Source organism: Acanthaster planci, linkage group LG08, assembly GCF_054643075.1.
Source record: "Acanthaster planci isolate LZ-2023a linkage group LG08, COTS_SCS, whole genome shotgun sequence".
Classification (NCBI taxonomy): Eukaryota; Metazoa; Echinodermata; class Asteroidea; order Valvatida; family Acanthasteridae; genus Acanthaster; species Acanthaster planci.
The window spans coordinates 7,574,587-7,589,624 of NC_141784.1; the positions used below are offsets into that span (position 1 = coordinate 7,574,587).

Below are 15,038 nucleotides of genomic sequence, written 5' to 3' on the forward strand. Positions count from 1 at the left end.
TTGTCAAAAGATTGGTCATTTCTAAAGATTCTCAAATTCAAGTGAAATTGTACTACGCTCTTGTTCGACCCATCATTGAGTGCTTGCCCTGTATGGTACCCTGGTCTTTGCTCTTTGCAACATTCCTGAGAGAGTGTTCGAAGTTGTTTTTTTGATCATGCTAAGTTTACCTCAAAGACACATACCTGGATTTCACACTACTAACTTAGACTATTCTGCCCATCGCATTCAATGTAGACACCCCCTCTGCTTTATAGGTTAAATTTCCTGTCAGTAGTTTTTATTGCCAAAAGTTTGTGTAAACATTGAAAACTTGTCCATAATCCACAAGAGGCATGTAGACAGGGTCAAATTTAATTATTCATTTCTCCTTACGTACACAAGCATTTCATAATTCATTATTTGTTAGATTTCGCAGACTGTGGAATGCCTTCCCGTTGATGTTGTTAATGAAATTGCCTTTGACCTCAACTCTTTTGTCCTAAAATTGAGAAACGTCTGGCTTTTCCCTGATAGTAGCATTGTCTGAAGTTCATCCATGGATATCGGTATTATAAATGTACATGATAAATAACTTATGTACAACATGCAACTTTTAGTTACGCACCTCAAGTAAACCTTTTTTTTTTTTTTTTGGTTATTTTGTCCCGAATTTTTTATGACTTTTTATTATTTTTTTTAATGTAAATATTGTAAATGTAACCATAACAGCACAACTTAAATTTTATTATACATGTATTTCTCAGTCTTAATTAAATAATGTCTACCAACAAACCCCGGTGCAATCTTAAAACTAACCGGCAAAGTGGATCACCATGCATTCTCGTCATACGGACATGCTGACTTTAGTAACACTGAATTTTGTTTGTATAAATCTCTAAATGTGATTTTAATGTGTTCTTGTATTTGTTGACATTTTAGGAGACCCTCTCGACAGTGATTAAGTTTGCTTGTAGGTTATCCTTCTCCTTCAAGGGAGTTAGCAAATGTTGTTTAAGTCTGTTGTTTTACTTGGCATTGGATACCCTGTGTCTACAGCTGTATTCCCTGTGAAAAATAATAAATAAAATGAAACGAAATGAAATTATATCCATGCATCTACTTCCAGTGCTCACGTGCCTCGCACAAATATAGAAGTGTTGACCTCTGTTATTCAAGTAAAACCATCCAATGAGTGCTCGACAAAAATTACTCCATGCATTTGCCCTTCCAGGCGACCTATAAATTATGGTGGCCGTAGAGGGACCCTCCAATCGTCAATATTGCCGTCAATATTCGCGACTGAAGAGCGAGTCCCCCGGTTAGCCGGTGAATAATCCCCGTTGATATGCAGCTGCAGCTTATTTCCATGTGGTTGGAAGCCACAGTGCTGAAAATTGAAAGGAAAATGAACGATGAGGATGTTAGCTTTAATTTAATATGTGTCTTGAACACCTTTTAAACTTTTGAGTATTTTTTCCTGATTTTTTTAAGTTGGGATATTAATTTTATCACTGTTGTATATGGCGACTGATTTACTGGTCTGTATCGGTACCCTGAACACACCCTTAACAGTTACTGGTTACAGCGCCCTCAATAAAAAGTCTAAACATTAAAGTTTCATTACCTCGAACCTTGGACGGGCAGAGGTGCTTTATCAAACCCCTTTATCCCCCTTGGTCCTGCAAGGGATAAGCCAATTCCCAGGGCCCTATTAGGTGGGCGCTGGTGATGAGGGAAGGGTGGTGGCTTTGATTAGTCCGCCCCCAATCTCCCCCGAAAGATAATGTTGGGGACTGGCAACTAGTCTACCTTGCCGATACGGTACGAGCGCTTAGCAACACAATAGTCAGATACCGAATACACAGATTACGGGTTCCTGTCAGTAAGTACTCAGGGACTCCACAGAAAACGCTAGCAACAAACATGGCAGCCGCCGGAGGTGAACGAATTGGAGAAGACGGGGCCTATTATTTGGAGCGTATCCTTAAAAAAAATTGATAAGCAATTTAGCTTTGTGACTTTCTGTGTAATAGTTACTGCACTTGTGCCCAAAAGTCTTGATTTCGCATGGGCTGTGTTGGTTTGTGCAGCTTTTCTACTGCTTGCTTGCCCAAACATTTGCCAATCAAACAAAGTTTTAGTTTAACCGCCATGACCGCCTGTTGGCGTGCTGCCTTGCTGGTTCTCATCTGAGCGGGGGCTGGGACAACTCGACGTTTGTCAGCTGCACTGGGGACAACTCAGCCGTTGGGACAACTCGACTTTTAAACTCGAGCTATTAAAACATTAAACACATGGAAAGCATGGACAGACAAATCGACCGTTTGGTACAAGTTGTCCATTGAGGCAGGTCGGCTTGTAATGACATGAATGAGTGTGTGTGCACTTTTTCAGTCACTCCACTCTTGAAACAGTGGATATTTAGCCGTCGCCAGCTAAAATTAACAAGGCCTAGCCTAGGCTAAATGATATGTAGCTTAGGCACATGCTGAGTAGGCTAACTGAGGTTTTTGGACTTGTTGAAAATTCTTACTGTAACAAATCATAGTCTGGCTCTATGCCAACATAGGCCTAGTCATCGTAATTTCATATTCACATGGTGTGAATCAGACCATTTAACAAATTTAGACTTTTCCCCTAACAAAATTCTTCAGAGCTACATATCAGGAAAAGAAAATGTCATACTCTGTTATTAAATGTTGGAATCAGTTTCAAAAAAATAAATGTATGCCTAGAATAATTTTGGGGGGCAAAACAAAAGTCGATGGCTGGGAATTGAACCCAGATGGGAGCACTTCAAGTCTTCATGTTCGCTCCCTAGAAATATAAGCTATCAACTAGACTTCGGACCCATTTTGAAATCTGGTGGTAATTTGATAGCCTTCATAGGCTTACTCGTGTATAGACATCAAAGAGGGCACTGTCTTCCTGTAGCTGGCTAAATATCATTTAGTTAAGGTTAGGCGGCAATGGATAAATATCCACTGTCTAAAGAGAAACGAAGGAAAATAGAAACAATTTCTGACTCAGGGTCAGATTTACTGCTCCCCTCACCGGCAGACTAGCTACTGACATGACTGATCATCAGTATGGCCGGGCTGCCTGTGCAGTATGGATGGTGTGCTGCACCACTGTGTATGCTACATAGATGTAGTCATCATAGCCTTCACACCATACTGGTTGGTTTTCTATTTCATTGACTCATTCGGACTCATGCTTGGCATATGGCTTTTCTTACCGGAGCATCTCAATATTTTCTCACAATTAGGACTTCCCCATTCTTTCTTCTGGTGAAATTTGTCTGTCAGTGTGCCATTTGAAGTGCCTCAAAAAAGTTAGAATTCATCACGTCAGAGCAACAAGGTCGTATCTTGTGTATAAACAACCTTGTTGCACCGACACGACAAATTGCTCTGATCGCATGAACTAATTATGTGAAATTATCTCACCTCTTAAATTCTACAGTTGTCACAATATCTATAATTTGTAAAGGTTATGCCCTTCCTTGACTTAGTCTTACATAGAGGCATCACTTGCTGCTGATTCCGACGATGAATTCACCTATGAAGAAGTCCCAATCGATGATGACTTTGCATCAGGTGAGGTTTCAATGGGTTTTATGTTCCTAAACATTTTTGCAGGTTAAGCCATTTCTGGTCATGCAAGAAATGTAAGACCAAGGGCTTTTATATAATTTTATTGTTTTTAATGCCTCGATCAATTTTCAAATAGGTTCTTCTTTGAACATTCCATTTTTCATTATGGTTATTCCATTCATTCTCAAAGTCTCCCATTAGTAATTTGATGGAATCATTTTTCATTCATTTATGAAAGGTTTGTATTTCCACTCTTTTGATGCAGCTCTGATTTCTGGAGCTGTTTCATCCAGGCTCCCTCTTAATAACCCCCATTTCTTGGTCTGTCTGTGATTCAGAACCAGACGAGGACCTCCATGCAGCTGTCAGAACCATACAGGAGGCGCAGGAGGATCAAGAAGCCCTGGTCAGCATTCTTGCCATTTCCATCTCCGTGACGGCTTCATGGCAACTTGTAGACAACAAAAATCATCTAATATCACAGACAGCAATTGCAAATTGATGGGTTTAGAAACACATTTGATGTGCTTGCTTTATGTGGAAATGGCAAAATAAGACGTTGAGAACAGTCCGTTTTAAACATAGATACATGTACTGTGGAACAGTATTTGTGCGATGTGAATAATACGCATAGTGTTCAAAGGTTTTTGGTCAAAGATTTGCTTGTTGACGGTGATGCCTTGGAAGCTTTGCCCCGTGTTGAGTCTTAAAGGGTCCTTATAGCCAAACATTTTTCTTACACAGGGTTTTTGTACAACTTTACCCCCCCCCTTCTCCTTTGTATGAAAAATGTTTAACATCTCTTTTGTGGGGTCTTGTGTATTGAAAATGTTACTGTTTATGCATTTAAAATTGTCCCTTCTTTTTTGGGGGGGACAACTGAGGGCTTTTTTGATGTGATGCCAATAAGGGAAGACAATGTTCATTTTAGAAATATTTCCATTAAAATTAGGAAACTGGAATTTGCTCATTGAAAATGTTACTTAGAATGTTGTTCATTACTTTATTGCCATTCACCTAGAGGAACTTAAAATTCTGGAAAGTTAGGTCAGCACAGAATGAAAGTTCAAGCATTTTTTTGTTCACAATCAGTGTAACATCGACGTTTTCTTTCAGGGATGACTCGCAGTTTTGCCCTTGAGTATTAAAATATATTCATTAGCATAAACACCCAAAAGACCCCAAAATACCCTTTAATAGCAAAACAGCAATAATTGAGACAAGTGTACTTTCAAGGGTTGTATGAAGAACGCATTCCATAAACCCTTTAATACTCTGTTGATGCAGAGTTTGAAGAGGGATTTATTTCAGTTTTTGGTTTTCCAACAGATGCGAGGAGAAAGGTTGGTTCCTCCACCTGTCAACCTGAGGCCAGAGGTGGTGGACGATTTCGTGCGCAACTTCCTGGTGAAGATGGGAATGATGCGTACCATGGACTGCTTCCAGACAGAATGGTAACAAACGAAATGCCATCAGTCATTTGCAGTTAGCTCATATGTAGGCTTGCCTTTGGTAAAGAGAACCGTCGATAGCTCGCACTATGGGATTCGAGCACCAGCAAGTGTCAAGGGTAAGCTATGGTCTGAACGACTTGGCTACGGCTCACAGTATTACAGGTGCCTATGTATGGAAACCGCCACCTAGCAGCTAAAAACCAGTCTCCATAGATGGATGTGTTAATTCCTAGCCAGAGCCACGTTATTCATACATGACCTATGCTTTGCATCGTTGCCCCTCAGGGTATTGGCATACACTTGGAGTGTACATCACATGATTACGATCTCTGTACCATGTCAACGCCACATTAGGTATGAACTGCAGCAGCGCGGCCTCCTGAATGAGGAAGATGTCAAGACCGTCCCTGACTTATACGTTCACAACCAGCAGCTGGACGACCAGGTCAAGACGCTGAGGAGAGATTTGGAAAAGTTTAAGGATGCAGCGAAGTAAGTTTGGAGTGGAATGTAAAAGTAGGGGGAAGAAATTGTTTTCTACTAAAATTGTCTTATCAGTTTGGTACTGTGCAGTGTGGTATGATCACAAAAGCCTTGAATGATCACTGAGACATGGTTCAGTAATTAAGATTTGTCAGCTGACATCAGAGTTTCTCAATTCATTTAGAATTCTTGAAATAATTTACCAGTTGATAACATGCTTAATGGTTAACTGTATTAGATTATGTGAAGTCACCCTAATATCAGAAACTTCAGTGTCATCTCATTCACTGTAATATTAGGAACTTCTGCTTGTTTCTTTTGAAGAAATTTCAGTGAATAAAAAGCAAATCTAAAATGACCAGATTTGAGTTAAAGAATATCATCGGGTATCGTTGTCCATTGCAAAAATCCAAAATTTGTGAAAAAAGGCGGTATTCGGATACACTATTGATATGGAGATTGGGATCGAATTGAATTTTTGGAGGCATTCATGCTGACATACTCTGTGACCTTGTCATGACTTTTCTTTTCGCAGTAAAGCAAAGGACACTTACGTCAAGCTGCGAAAGGAGAGAGACTACAACCGCATGCACCACAAGAGAGTGGTGCAGGAGAAGAACCGACTGATTGAAGACATTAAAAAGTAAGGCTACGCAACGTGCTTCGACACTCTCACAGATACAGAATGAGGTCGCTAAAGCAAATTTATTTTTGACAATTTTTAATGTTGGATTGGGAAAATAAAGGGCTTGCTACTCATACTGGTTGCGTCCATTATTATTGCATTTTTGTACCAAACCATCACAGCCAAGAGGACGGAATTGTACATGATCTTACAAAAAAAAACAAATTGCAAAAATAGATAAAAAGAAATACATTAAGTGACATAAATGTGTTAAAGATGCACAGATAGAAATTACTGAAAGTTGGGTCAAAATCATATGCCAGTATAAGTACACTCAACAGTTTTATAAAAAAAGACACAGGACAGGTATTTCGCTCATTGTTGCCACAGTGCACAAGGCACAGACAAAAGTGCTATCTTCCCTCGTCATGGGGACCAGTACACACACGTGCTGAAACACAGACGCTGTGGGGACCAAAAATGTCATTGGGACAAATTTTTGTTGATGTTGACTTTTCAAACAACAACAGATTCATCCCCTCAATGTGATAACGGCTTGGGCACGTGTTTGTCCAGAGTTTGCGATAAACACAACTGTGAATTGCTTTCAAAGCTCAAGGCATTGTGTTTACATTGCTTCCTACAACATACCTTGCTCCCATAGACTAAACAATCATACACGTTTGAGGATCGCTCATGGGAAATAACCTGTTCCCTTTGGGTCTGGTCCCTACGCTAACACCATACAGACTGGTAGGGTGAAAGCCATTCATTTCTTCCTATGCAGATTGAAGAAGCACTATGCCTCCTACGAGCCAACTTTGCAGCAGTTGAAGCAGAAGTATGAGATGGCCATGAAGGAGAAGATGCTGGCCAAGCTGGAGCGAGACAGAGCCGTCAATCAGGTAGAAATTCCACCGGGGCTTTGTCTGATTGCTGTACAAACTCTTTATCTTGTACTTGGAATTTGGTTGAATTTCAGACAAATTGGCAGTGTTGGTAATGCCTCATCAGATTGAAATCATTTAGTGGTAAAAGTTTGTATTGTGGTAACTTTGTCTAAAACTTGTTTGAATAGAATTTTTCTTGGGCTATTAAAAGTTCAAATAACTATGTCCTGTTGTGGAGATGAGTCCAGGAACAAGACTCACCCTTTCTACTGTGAGTTGCCGTCAATACAGTTATATGAATCTGTTTTGCCATCCACAATTTTTTCCTTGTACATCCATTAGCAAAATGTTTTGCCATCACCCATCCATCCACTTGAACAGGTTGCTGGCCTCCAGGCCACCTTGCGGAACCTGGAGTCAGGCAGTCGGGACAGTGGGTCCCTGGAGCTGTCCAAGGCTGAACGCCGGCTGGTCTACGCCTCGGGGGTGGGCCCCACTCAGAGCGCCGTACGCCAGGCCAGGGAGATGCACACCCAGCCCAGCCGACCTGACCCCGACAACATGGACGTCACAGCTCAGCCCCAGCCCAGACACCCCGATGTAAGTCTGCTTTGTAATAATAGTATCAGTCGTCTGTTAAGTGACTCCCCCAGTGACTAAGAATGTGACCCTCACCTCACTGATAACGTTGTGTTATTCACCCCAAATAACATATCCAAACAACAATAGTTTTCATTCAAGAATCTGCTGCTAGCCGGTGTTGTTTAACTTTATACCACCTGTTTTTGCCTTTCATTTCCCATTAATTCTGGGGCCTTGATATTTGCACCACAGCACATTATTATGTTTCTTGGAAAGTTTGACGCATACTGGAAAATTCTGTGTAATCAGAATCCCTGTTCATAAACTAGGTACCCCAATGACTAATTGCCGTTTGATTTCCGAGATGTATTTCAGTTTATTATATATAACGGGTTTGCCCTTACCCAACGTATATTAATAAACACTGTATGCTCAGTGCTTGTCCGAGAGCTTGCGAAAAAAAAAAAAAAAATACATCTTGAAAATAGTTCGCGGTACCCGCAAGCTTTGTGGTCGAGTGGTTAAGACATCTGCACTAGTAAGCAGGAGGTCGTGGGTTCGAGTCCCACCCGAGTAAGCTTGTGAGGTTTTTTTCGCAAGCTCTCGGACAAGCACTGAGCATACAGTGTTTATTAATATACGTTGGGTAAGGGCAAACCCGTTATATATAATTAACATCTCCCCAACGCAAAAAAAATACATCTGGAAAATATTTCAGTTTATGTTTCTATTTTGCCTTTTGTTTTGAAAACGTTTTTAGGATTCTGAATTCCCAGTGGACACAGGTGTCAACCCACAGCTGACTCACATCAAAGGCCCCTCTGCCCACCTGACTCGCACCGGAGGGTTTCGCCTGACCCACACCATCCAGGCACACACGCTGGCCGTCAGTGGGTGCGTATCCCTTCCCAGCCTCCCACCCCCACTTCACACCTTTCACCTCCACAGAAAGCCACCAACTCCCCAGAATACCAAACAATCGTAAACCAAGATTAAGCACCCAATTTAAAAATGCATTGGCCTCATACTTGGCTGTATTCAACCGAAGACATAAATTGTTTGTAGAATCTTTGAAGGTACATGACGACAGTGTTTAACTTAGTTTTGGAGTGGATAACCTTTGCTTGAACTGGTCTGATGTACATGTGTAAACATGAACAGTTCTTGATGTACAGGTGTATTTGCCGTGCAAGAAGAGTTTGGCCAATCTCTTGATGAAAATCGTATGCTGTGATGGGGTCATGATGGCTTTTACTGGGAAAAGCAAACTTTTCTATTCTGCTTTGTTGTCATTTCATTTGACGTATGACTTGAACAAAGAGATTTTTGACAAATGGGAAGAGCCAGTACCATTGGGCCGGGTAGTTCAGATAGTTGAGCTCTGGCACAGTGTGCATGAGATCACAGGCTCAAATCTTGTTCCAGTCAATTTCTTCCTTCGTCTTTACGAGAAATATGACTTGTAAAAATGATGAATTGACACTGCATAATTTCAAAAATATGAAGAAGACACTTGAATGGCTGTTTTGCTGATAGGTTTAAAATGACAGGTGAAATGATGTATTCGAAAAGTTGAGAAGAATTTATGTGATCAAGACATATATCGTGTTTGTTTGCCTGTTTTCTTCCGCAGCATTGCCCTGCATCCTCGCAAGCAGATCCTGGCCACGGTGAGCGACGATCACACCTGGAAGATGTGGGCCATCCCCAGTGGGGACATCATCATGACCGGAGAGGGCCACACCGACTGGGTGGCAGACTGCGACTTCCATCCCAGGTATGTAGACCGAACCTGTGGCAGTGTGGAGCCGGCCGTAGCGAGCCTGTCTTTAATGGTGGACGACCTTTAAACGATGGATTCATCCACCGTCAGGGATAGAATCCTTTTCAGACCAGATCTCACCTTGTTTGCTACTTCTTAACACCACTCCAATTTAGCCTCCTTTTACTAGTAGCTTAACTTATACATATAAGACTAGCTCCACATAGGCATCAAAGTTGAGGTACGTTCAAAATCATGTGGTAACATGTCTAGTGACAGAGCATTTCAGCACCACAGTTTACCACATCTGTCCAAACCAATTGGCTGTGGTCTGGAGTAGCACACCCGTCTATTGGAAGTAGCTGCAGCCGCTAGTCTGTGGCTTAGCCATAGCCACCCATGTCATTCCCAGCTACAGCCATAACATCTGGATGCAGCCTGAACATTGTATGGGCTGACAGATCAATTCTCTGTCTGGTTGTTGCAGTGGAGCCCAGCTTGTTACAGCCAGCGGCGACGCCACAGTCAAGATCTGGGACTTCTCCAAAGCAGAGTGCGTGCACACCTTCACCGAACACCAACATGCAGGCAAGTCAATACGGACAGTTCACAGTACAGTGTGCCACCGAGAGGTTTCCATGGAGTGGCCATTTTCCAGGTTTACAGTTGGCATTAGTGAGGATTTTGAGTTTCAGAGATTGGAGCAGGTTTTGCTGCCTCACAAAGACATCATCTTGTGCTCAAAACAAGCTCACTAATCTACCCTTATGAACAACAGGGGACAATTCAAGTTCCTCGCGCACAGCCAGTGAACGGAATTTGTCAGCCACTTACCACAGTGCGCTGCAAACAAACAGCTTTGTTTTGCCATCCTCTTGTTGGTGCACTTTATTGTTAATCACTCATATCGATGACCGTCAATGAATATGTGATCTGTCACCACAAAATGCGCTGAAAGTCGGAATTTTCAAAAATTGAGATATTGGTGTTGTTGAAGTCAGCGGAAAAAGACCTTTCCAGTGGTATATACATGGAACACTTAGGGTAAAAGTATCACTCTTTTCACTATTTCAGACCTGGTATGAATAATGCTGTCATCAAAATTGCTGAAAAAATGACATTTTTAAATAATGGTCCTGTGAAATGTTTGGAATTAAATAGGAGACAGGTTACTCTCTCCAAATATTACAAAACCTCAAAAATGACCTCCGCTTCAATATCACTTTGAACCTCAAATAGGAAAGAGCAAGATGCGGCTTTACTTTCATTTTGTTGTAACCAGTCACATATTTGTATTTTTAAGCTTTTTGGACATGGACATGCGTAGTGTGTATTTATTTATTACTCATCAAAGTCCTTATTTAGTCTTGTCTATGTCAATAACTTGTACAAGTATTTTTGTCTGTACAGTTTTTCAAGTCCTTTGACCAAAAACACAGTTGACAAATTTAGAGATCGAACATACAGTTGTATAGCTCAGTTTACAAGTCCCCCTGCACAGTATTCTGGAGGTTGCATATTTACATTCCATTTATTGGATTTCCTTGATCAACCTGATGTTGAAGTTTCAAAAATAATCCAGTGCCCTGAATGTTTGGTACTGCTTCGTGCACTTTTGTCTGTACCTCTGAAGAGTGGTGTCCTATCCAAACCATAAAGGGCAGCAATGACAAGCCAAATCAAGTCAGGTGTCCAATTGGTTAACATCTGTCTGATTGTGTTTTTCCTCAGTGTGGGGCTGTGCTTGGCACACCTGCGGAGACTTCATAGCCAGTTGCTCCATGGACAACACCTCCAAGGTCTGGGATCTCAACAGGTGAGGAGAGCAAGAGAAATCACACTGGTTGCCCCAATTTGGCCTCAAGTCACTGTTGCAGTGCTCAGATTATACATCTCCGGACCCTGTCACAAGATGACTCAAACTTGGTGACAACCAATTCTTTGGAAAAAAAAAAGGTGCCTGTACGTGCAAGTGGTTAGTTCCAGTGCTTTAAACTGCAACTTCCGCTAGGCGTGTGTGTATGGGTGTATCTCTCTTACATATGCTGACAAAGTTACCTTGAATATAAAATTGCATTGGATTTTACTGCAAGTATAATTAATCTTAGTTGTATGATTCTGGTATACGCATCGCTATACTGGTGTGGGCCTGTAGTGTAATCACCCCCTCACTGGTGAGAAAAAAAGAGAGATGTCGGACCAACACTTGAACAGTTGTTCTGGTGCCCATAGTGTAAACACACAGATTCTAGCAGCGTTTACACCTGCAGACGAAAGTTAGCTGTGTTCACGCTGTGTCGAGTGTGCAACAACCACTGCTCAGATGATTTTTATGGGCCCAACAGGACATTGGTGCTGAGTAACAAAAGCATCAGCTGACCTATACTGGGAAGCTTCAAGTATTAACAAGTAAATCCATAACAACTTTGTCTCATGTCTGTGCAATTTCAGCCTGCGATGTCGCTTCACACTCCGAGGCCACACCGATTCCGTCAACAGCATCATGTTCCTGCCATATTCCAACACGCTGTTGACCTCCTCAGCTGATAAAACCGTTTCCCTGTGGGATGCAAGAATGGTACTTATCCACCCCTCTTGCTCACCCCTTGGCTGTGTGTCCAAATTATTAGCGTTGCAACATGTCTCCTTCCCACATTTAAATTAAAATCAATTTTTTTGTTAGCACTAGCGTTCATTGCTCTAAATTTATCAAGTGCAAATTCTGCTATTGATATTTTCATTATAGAGGAGGCCCAGAAAATGGGGGAAAGGTCCCATTTTCCATGAAATTTCTAAGATATTTTAAACTTTTGCACATAATTTAAATAATAGTATACTCATCATATGGACCTAATTTGTCAGCATACCCTTGATATATGTTCTTCAGAGCTGTTAAGAAGAGTACATCAGAAGATGTCATGTGTTGTAATGCAGTTCTCTCTTGATTATTATAATATCTGTCTCAGGTATAAACTTTATGATTCTTTTTAAAGAATTACTTCTTCAGAACGTTTTATTTCCGTCATCAACAGGGCATCTGTGGGCAGACTTTCTACGGTCACTTGCACTCCGTCAACCACGCCACTTTCAACCTCAAGGGAGACGCTGTCGCATCCTGTGACAGCTACGGCAACATCAAACTCTGGGACGTGCGCACCTGTGCTCCTATGGCAACCGTGGACATTGGGCCCCATCCAGCCAACCGAGTTGCATTTGACGGATCGAGCTCAGTGCTGGCCATTGCAAGTAACGATGGTACCACCAAGATGTACGAAGTCGCAAGTGGACAGGTAAGACTTTTTCTCTTTAGTCCTCCAGATTTTGTGTCAGTGCTGTCTTCCAAAATTTGCCTGTTCATGTACAGCGTACGTAATTTGTGTTTTGTGAGGCTTACAATCACATGATCCAGATGTAATCTGAAAATGGAATTATTACCCAAAAGATAATAATGTTTCAATCATACATATGTGGTTTGCTCCGTTAAGAAAAGGCTTATATGTTGAATGTTGATTGATTCAATTCTAAGGAAACATTTCTGAATCCTGATGTCAAACAAACTCCCTGTTCATCATGATATTTTCAATCATGGTGGCTCTGCTTTCATCGTCTGTCCATTAAATATGTATGGGTGATGTATTAGACACATTGGCCCACTATGGCCGGTCTGTTGCAGTTTTCCAACAGAACTGCGGGAGTACCCCGTTTCAGCTAACACTTTGCATTTGCCAATCAATACATTGGGCCAATAATCCAGTGTGTTTTAAAGAGCCCTGTTAACATAGGCAGGTCCTATTTGTCTGACTAAGTGCTGATTTTTCTGTTTGGAGTAAGAAGTTTGCAGTCAACACGAGACCCAAGATCAAAGTCGTCAGGTCTAAACTGCTTCAAGTTTCCATGAAGATTTTTTTTTTCTTTCATGTGGAAAAATTCTGCCAGGATCAGAATGCCAGGCCTTCCACAAGTAACTCTTAAGATTCGCTTTAAATTTTTGTGTGTTTTTTTTTTGGTTATTAAACTCTCAGGTTTGGTTTTTATTTTGTTTTGCCTTCAAAGGTGTCCAACTTGGCTGGTCACGAAGACGCGGTGCATTCGGTCTGCTTTGATAAGTCAGGCGACTTTCTTGTCTCTGGCAGTAGTGACTGCACCGTCAGAATCTGGTCCTAGATTCTCACCAGCTCTGTAAAATATTTATGTGGTGAAACTTGGAATGATATAGTTTTGTTTAGTTTTGAGCTTGTAAATGATGTGAGGATGGCTGCTGTCTTCGATGGTTGAGTAGAGTGGATGAGGAGTTTCAAACTTGAACTCTTTCGGTCAGAGATTGAAAAGGTCCTGTCAGTAAAAATACACATTTCTCCAAAGATTTAAATGTCACATACAGCTTTTATAGCGACTCACCCAGAATTGTGAGTAAGATAAACTCAGTCTAGATTCAGGGTTGTGGAATTGTAAGAAGATCAGATTGTAAACAATCAAACTACAGAGGTACATCATTTTAACATGAAACACATTCAGATAGAATGTATAAAAAGAAACCTGCTCAGAAAAAAAACCAAAAACACTGACATTCCTTCCAGTTGCAGAAATTCCATTAGTAATACACTTTCAGACGTTTTTATGTGATTTTTCCCTTTTCTCCATCCACCTGCAAGAGGAAGAGGTTTGATTGAGATCCTCTGTTTGAAATGATTGTCAATCACGAGGCAAGGTTTAGCTGAGCAAAAGAACGGCGGTTGGTTGTTTTCCCCTAGCCATACATTCAACAATTCACCGAATGCATTTTTACACTCTAATTGGAGGTTTGAAGCCTTCTTTTGGGATTAGACAGTGGAGTGCGTGAAGTAGATCCGTTCGCACTTGCATGTGTGTATTTGAACTTATTGTATATACACGTATCTTCTTTAAGGTTTACCAATTATTTTGGATTTACCCTTGTTTTCTGTAAAGGATTTCCTCCCTGAACATTCATCTCATGGAGGTATATAATTACTCTGTTGACTTGTTCTAATAATTGATTAGAAAAACACAGCAGTTTGAAGTTAGTTCTCTTATTGGTCATGTGGCGAGGCCAGTTGAATCTGAGAGAGTGATTGAAATGTGTTACATGTAACGTTACACCTGCTTTGGATGCAGCTAGTACATAGTTTAGAAATTCAGGCCAAGATTAACAGAACAGGAACAGCACCCCATAGAAATCTTGAATTCAACCATGATACATCAGCTTTCTATCCATTGGCCATTACATGAACTTGTTGCACAGTACAGCAATTGAGAATCACCGGTTCTTTTCAGAACCCCACATGCTCCAAAAACAAGGAGATTTACCCATAGTGTTGCCGGCAACCCATCTAGTTTACTTGCTTCCTCCACCATGGAAAGTTTCAAATCTCAGTACAGTCATTCTCAATAAAAACTTCATCATATCTTTACACTCCGCTCCTTTTGGTTAAATGCACTAAAAGGTGCACTTTTTAAAAACCTGAAATTATCCATGTTTCCCGGGACAAGTGAGAGCGCTGTTGCTTTGGTGTCATCCAGGAAAGCGTGGTTTATTGCATAGGTTTTTCTAAAATTGTGAACCCAGAATTTACTTATTAAAACATTTCTAAGAAAAGCTTTGGTGCTCACGTATTGCTATGCACATAAACCTTAATGAATTAGTAA

General features: G+C 41.0%; 1 protein-coding gene across 1 annotated transcript; it reads left to right on the forward strand.

Annotated features, from left to right (window-relative positions):
* The first annotated feature begins 1,815 nt into the window (after nucleotides 1-1,815).
* On the forward strand, nucleotides 1,816-14,803 carry LOC110986763 (sperm-associated antigen 16 protein-like). The gene is made up of 15 exons (XM_022248939.2): nucleotides 1,816-1,960; nucleotides 3,507-3,581; nucleotides 3,917-3,984; nucleotides 4,908-5,032; nucleotides 5,387-5,524; nucleotides 6,051-6,158; nucleotides 6,928-7,045; nucleotides 7,412-7,630; nucleotides 8,373-8,506; nucleotides 9,246-9,389; nucleotides 9,862-9,962; nucleotides 11,106-11,190; nucleotides 11,826-11,952; nucleotides 12,407-12,664; nucleotides 13,428-14,803. Exons 1-15 carry the CDS (start codon nucleotides 1,906-1,908, stop codon nucleotides 13,536-13,538), a joined length of 1,866 nt encoding a protein of 621 aa, XP_022104631.1. The 5' UTR covers nucleotides 1,816-1,905; the 3' UTR covers nucleotides 13,539-14,803.
* The last annotated feature ends 235 nt before the right edge of the window (nucleotides 14,804-15,038 follow it).

Bases quoted from the DNA above. Each gene is read 5' to 3' on its own strand.
- LOC110986763 (XM_022248939.2), top strand. From the start codon at position 1,906: ATGGCAGCCGCCGGAGGTGAACGAATTGGAGAAGACGGGGCCTATTAT. The intron at 3,582-3,916 runs GTGAGGTTTCAA...TCTGTGATTCAG, and splicing joins CGATGATGACTTTGCATCAG to AACCAGACGAGGACCTCCAT. The intron at 12,665-13,427 runs GTAAGACTTTTT...TTGCCTTCAAAG, and splicing joins ACGAAGTCGCAAGTGGACAG to GTGTCCAACTTGGCTGGTCA.